General features: G+C 43.6%; 1 protein-coding gene across 1 annotated transcript in view; it reads right to left on the bottom strand.

Moving 5' to 3' along the window:
• Positions 1–2,285: 2,285 nt before the first annotated feature.
• Positions 2,286–6,101, bottom strand: part of CUNH6orf62 (chromosome unknown C6orf62 homolog) — a 7,784-nt gene continuing 3,968 nt past the window's right edge. Inside the window, exons 4-5 of the mRNA XM_018556317.1 lie at positions 4,494–4,628; positions 2,286–3,354 (exon numbers count right to left, since the gene is read on the bottom strand). Of these exons, the coding sequence (XP_018411819.1) occupies positions 3,229–3,354; positions 4,494–4,628 (261 nt within the window). The 3' untranslated portion in view covers positions 2,286–3,228. The remainder of the gene's footprint in view (positions 3,355–4,493; positions 4,629–6,101) is intronic.

Genomic DNA, 6,101 nt, shown 5'->3' with positions numbered 1-6,101 from the left:
ACATGCGTCAATAGCAAGGACACCAGACCCTACGGGCCATTTTTTCTCTAGCATATCATCTTTATCTGTAGGCACTGTTTGAATGAAGATCAAATGTTTTATATTTTAATAAAGTCAACCATTTCCATGGGGTGTACTTACTTTGCCACATGACTGTATATCATGAGATTTCTCCAATTGCTACAAGTAGCAGAGGTCTTTTCATACGACAGCCACAATATTAGGGCCACTGAGAGGTGAATATCTCCTTACAATGGCACCTGGAAGTGATTGGAGATATATTAGGCAGCAACATTTTATCCCTGGAGTTGACGTGTTGGAGACAGAAAAAAATGGGCACGTGTAAGGATTTGAGGGACTTTGACAAAGGCCAAACTGTGATGGCTAGACGACTAGGTCAGAGCAACTCCAACGTGGAGGTCTTGTGGAATGTTCCCACACTGCAGAAGTCAGGACCTACCAAAAGCAGACCATGGGCGGTCAACGCTCATTGATACACATGGGGAACAAAGGTTGGCTTGTGTAGTCCAATCCAATAGAAGAGCTACTGTAGCTCAAATTGCTGAAAAGTTCATGCTGGTTCTCACAGAAAGGCAGCTGAACACAAAGTGCACCAAAGTTTGTTGTGTATGGGGCCCGCGTAGCGAAGGAGGAAAGATCTGAAACTGCCAGACCCCATGTCAGTATGTAGGGAATCAGACATGTCTGTTGATATCAATTACCCCCAAACCCGGCAAAATGGATCTTACCCGTCCGTTTACACGCATCTGCCCATAGACTATCATCGGGCATCTGATCTGGGCCACATGAAAAACCTGACAGGAGAACCCAATTGGACCACCCATGTGAAAGAGGCCTAAGGGTTAGGAGTTTTTACACAGATGTTTTTATCTTGGCAGAAGTTCACTTATATTTTGGAGTGCAACTGATCCACAATAAAAGGACTTTTCCCATAAGGGATTATTTTATATTAAATATTTGATTTCATACATAGTTTTAGATCTGGATTCCCTGCGATTTGTACGACTTTATCATTTTGGAACTATTTATCGCTCACATGCATTTGAGTGATAAGCTACTTTTGGGGTTTATAATAGGAGGTGCACCAAAATGAAATTGAAAATAAAAAACAATTGTCAGGCCAAAACCAAAAAATATTTTTTTAACTTTTAATTAAAAAAGAAAATCTTTTATATTTGTTCTTGTCCCATGAGGGGGTCACTTGGCAAAATGACAAGACTTCAAAAGTAAATATATACAGTGCCCGTGTTATTGTCTGCACATGTTTAAATTGTCAGTATATTTTTGGTGATGTTATTTGTTTGTGTGTATAGTCAGGATTTCTGATTGATGTTGGTATTTCGTTCAGTTTCTATATGCAGTGTCCGTATATATGCGTGTTATTTTTCCCCACAGGCTTTCATTTGAAACATGGAGGACCAACAGATTCACACACTAAAAGAGCCTCCTCACCTGCTTACATTTTTTTTGCAGGGAGGAGGCACATTCCCTGGTGGTCCAATGGTTGATTAATATGTTCAGCTCCTTTGGCTGGTGCAGACCTTACTAATCCTTTCTTTTGGCCGGCGCTCGGTGAAGGCTGTCAGACCGCACGGTGCTGTGACTGACACGAGCAGGTATGCAGTCTGAATCTGACAGATGCCAACAGTGTATCCACTCCCCAAGTCAGGTACACAGTCTGACTGACTTGTCAACTTGCTGCAGGCCACATGGTACCAGGTCACAAGCCGGTACTTTGAGACCCCTGCTTTAGACCCATAGCAGGCAGTTGTGCTGCGTCCAGTTATATAACTTACAGCAGGGGTGGGCAAACGCCAGCTCTGGTGAAACTGAAAATCCCATCATGCACCTGCCTCTGGGAGTCATGGCTGTCAGCCTTGCAATGAGTCATGGCTGTCAGCCTTGCAATGAGTCATGGGATTTGTAGTTGCACCACAGCTGGAGGGCCAGTTTGCCTACCCATGAGCTATAATATTCTTGGAGGAGGGTGGGGGGTGGCAAAAAGAAAAAACAAAGTCAAAACCATTATAGTTTCTGTTTAATGTCATCATTCAGAAATTAGACCACAGCCACATTTCAGAATTAACCTCATTTTATTTTAAATTTTCAATGTAATCCAATTTCAAACAAAAGCTAGATACAAATTTAAACCAGGTAAGCACTAGTATTAGGCAAAGGGAGCAGGCCTATACAAGTTTAATCACAAAGGTACTGAAACCTTTCAGCAGAGCCTTCTCTCTACACAATACAGTAGTCGACCTTAATTTTCATTGCACAAAATAAAATTCTCCTCTGATCCAACTTCGCACACTTCTGCTTTCCTTTTACACAGTTTGCAACTGCTGTTAGAGAACGAGGTTTTCAGAACCCGCTATAGGTTTCTGGTTCTAAACGTATTACTTTATTCTAGGAAAGTAATAACCGCGCAAATCACCAGCAGGCCCATGTCTCCATTCCTCTATCCAGAAACATATGGTTTCCACAGTGCTCACGTACTTGTCTATGTAATATAGCTACTGCAGACTGCTAGGCTATATCCTTATAATGCACCCGCCGTGGGAAATGCCGATAGGTATGCAGCAACTGCAAGAAGAGATCAGATTTTTAAGTGCCTGTACACTCGGTCTCATCCCTGTTAAAGGAACTAGGATATGAAAGCAAATGCTGAATAATCAGGATTTATCTACATGTAACCTTTCCAGAATCTGCCTTCATCTAACTGCATCAAATCCTTGCTTCACTGAAGCCATTCAGACAGTGCTTTCATAGTGAGTAAAGCAGTGTAGCTTCTATACCCGTTACATTCATGGTTCACCCTCAATACTGTAGTCTAACGCTCTAAACTTTGTTAGGGGATATGACCAGTGCAAATGGGAAGACCACCAAAACAAATAATACCTTGTGCTTTCTGATACATTTGATTCAGTGTGCCAGAGTCCCATCGATTCACATTTTATGAGGCTAAAGCAAAGATGTTTCAGAACATCCTCTTTTTCACAAGGTCCATGCGCAACAAAAATCAAAAAATTAAAAAAAAAACAAAAAGTCCAGATACAAATTGATGAAGAAAGAAATATCCAGCATGAAGGTTCACAACATACACGTTTTCTGAGCACGAGTCCATATTCTTCTGGAATCTGGAGATAAAAAGAAAATAAAAAAGATTGCCGCTAAGATCTGATCTTCCCAGTTTGACTGGTCACACCCTTACTCTGGCATGTAAGGGTGGAGGTGATCCTCAACAGTGCCAACCGCCCAATGGGTGAGCTGTTCCTGTGGCAGGTAGAGGCAGATGCTGCATAACTTGAAGATCGTGGCTTTGCTTTTAGGAGTCTGCAACACAGAAAAAGGCGAGATGGGAAGTATTAAGATGCTTTAAGACGGTTGTAGCAGTGTGAAAAAAAAACGATTAATCGACTTCTGATTAGTTGGCCCTGTTCACGGCTCCACACGCTGCGCGCCACACCCGCCCGCATCCACACGCCGCACCTCCTCCCTGCCTCATGCTCAACGCCCGCATCCACAATTGGCACAGAGACGCAGGGAGAAGGAGGAGCAGGTGTGGGGGGGCGTGACAGCCGCCGACAGGCCCGATCTTAGAAGCAAGTTGCTGGAAGACTGCCCAGGTAAGCCGGCACTTTCCCACACATGGTGCTCTATAATGTATTGCTGGGATTTGTAATCCTCTATAGCTGATGGTACATTGCTCTCTATAATATACAGCACAATGTACCATCAGCTATAGAGGATTACAAATCCCAGCAATACATTATACACTATGTATAATGTATTATTGCATTTCTATATAGCTGGTGGTATTCTGCATTGCGCTGTATAGAAGACTACAAAACCCAGCAATAGTACATTATACAGCGCAATGCAGAATACCGCCAGCTATAGAGGAATACCACAAATCCCAGCAATAGTACATTATACAGCTACCCAGTCTAAGAGCTAGCCAACTCCTAGGATTGGGCAAGTATAACTTATTGTCATCCCTAGACAAAAACGAGCACTTAATCTTTGCAGTTTGGGGGTAGCCCCACTGCAAGAGTTAAGAAAAAGAAGAACTCGGGCAAAATTTAAGTCCCTTTTCTTGCTACCCTGAAAATTCCAGGTTTACTGTGACATGTGGAAAGTCTTGACACTATTTAAACAGGACATTTTACATTGGTCAAATATAGCAGAAGGATTGCATAACGTAGCCACTATTCTAGCTAGGTGTAGGAAGAGGATTGGCTTTATAAAGAAGGTATCTCGTGTTGCCCGATTTTATACTTCATATACATCATTACCTAACAGGAAGACATGACCAGTTTCCCAAATACGCACTTGATGACTGGTCCTATTAAAACCATGAAGAATAATGTGTCTGCGAGCATTCAGATTACAGATGTATAAACTGATCAGTGTGCCATATGGACAGAACAACCTAATGTTCAAATCCAATAGTAAAACGGATGCCACATTACCTGCAAGTGCTGTCTATCGATGAAGAGAAACACCGACTGGTTAGGATTGTTCACAACAATTCCAGTCTTGTCCTTCCGGCTTAGTACGTGCAGAAGATGTTTTTCATAATCACCATGATGAAATTCAAACTTGGCCTTAAAGGGGGACAAAAAGAAGGTCACATGCACTGAAGGCTGCAGAATACAAACATCCCAAAAATATATTCAAGTTCTGTCTAGAACTTTTCAGTGTTTATTGTAGTATGTTCACTAGCGTAGATACATGATATTGCCAAAAGTATTGGGACGGCTGCCTTTACACGCACATGAACTTTAATGGCATCCCAGTCCGCAGGTTTCAATATTGCGTTAGCCCACCCTTTGCCGCTATAACAGCTTCAACTCTTCTGGGAAGGCTGCCCACAAGGTTTAGGAGTGTGTCTATGGGAATGTTTGACTATTTGTGAGGTCATGTACGGATGTTGGACGAGAAGCCCTGGCTCGCAGTCTCCGCTCCAATTCATTCCAAACGTGTTCTATCTGGTTGTCAGAACTCTGTGCGACCAGTCAAGTTCCTCCACCCCAAACTCACTCATCCAATGTCTTCATGGACCTTGCTTTCTGCACAGTCATGTTGGAACAGGAAGGGGCCATCCCCAAACTGTTCCCACAAAGTGGGGACTATGAAATTCCCTTCACTGGAAGGGGCCAAGCCCAACCCCAGTAAAACAACCCCACACCCTAATCCCCCCCCTCCACCAAATTTTACACTTGGCACAATGCAGTCAGGCAAGTACAGTTCTCCTGGCAATCGCCAAACCCAGACACGTCCATCGGATTGCCAGACAGAAGCGTGATTCATCACTCCTGAGAACACATCTCCACTTCTCTAGAGTCCAGTGGCGGCGTGCTTTACACCACTGCATCCAACACTTTGCATTGCACTTGGTGATGTAAGGCTTGGATGCAGCTGCTCGGCCATGGAAACCCATTCCATGAAGCTCTCTACGCACTGTTGTTGTGCCAATCTGAAGGTCACACAAAGTTGGAGGTCTGTGGCTATTGACTCTGCAGACAGTTGGTGACTTCTGCGCACTGTGCGCTTCAGGATGGGCTGACCCCGCTCTGTCATTTTACGTTGCCTACCACTTAGTGGCTGAGTTGCTGTTGTTCCCAGTTGCTTCCACTTTGTTATAATACCATTAATCGTGGAATATTTAGTAGCAAGGAACTTTCATGGATGGACTTATTGCACAGGTGGCAACCTATCACGGTACCACACTTGAATTCACTGAGCTCCTGTGAGCGACCCATTCTTTCACAAATGTTTGTAGAAGCTTCTGCATGCCGAGGTGCTTGGTTTTATACACCTGTGGCCATAGAGGTGATTGGACCACCTGAAGCCAATGATTTGTAGGGGTGTCCAAATACTTTTGGTGATATAGTGTATGTGATTTAAAATACATATATTATCCTGTAAACCTGCTCAATCGGTCCTAAGTGAAAGCATAAACGTCCCGCACATTATCTGTACAGCGTCTTCAACAGTCTGAGGCCTGAATTTCAGAGGGCTTTAACCTTCCTGGCGATATTCTCCCCCCCCCCCCCCGCCCCCCTCCCCTCACTGGT

Source organism: Nanorana parkeri, unplaced genomic scaffold (genome assembly GCF_000935625.1).
Source record: "Nanorana parkeri isolate BGI_ZX_2015 unplaced genomic scaffold, ASM93562v1 scaffold233, whole genome shotgun sequence".
NCBI lineage: Eukaryota > Metazoa > Chordata > Amphibia > Anura > Dicroglossidae > Nanorana > Nanorana parkeri.
This window is presented reverse-complemented; position numbering and strand designations above follow the sequence as displayed.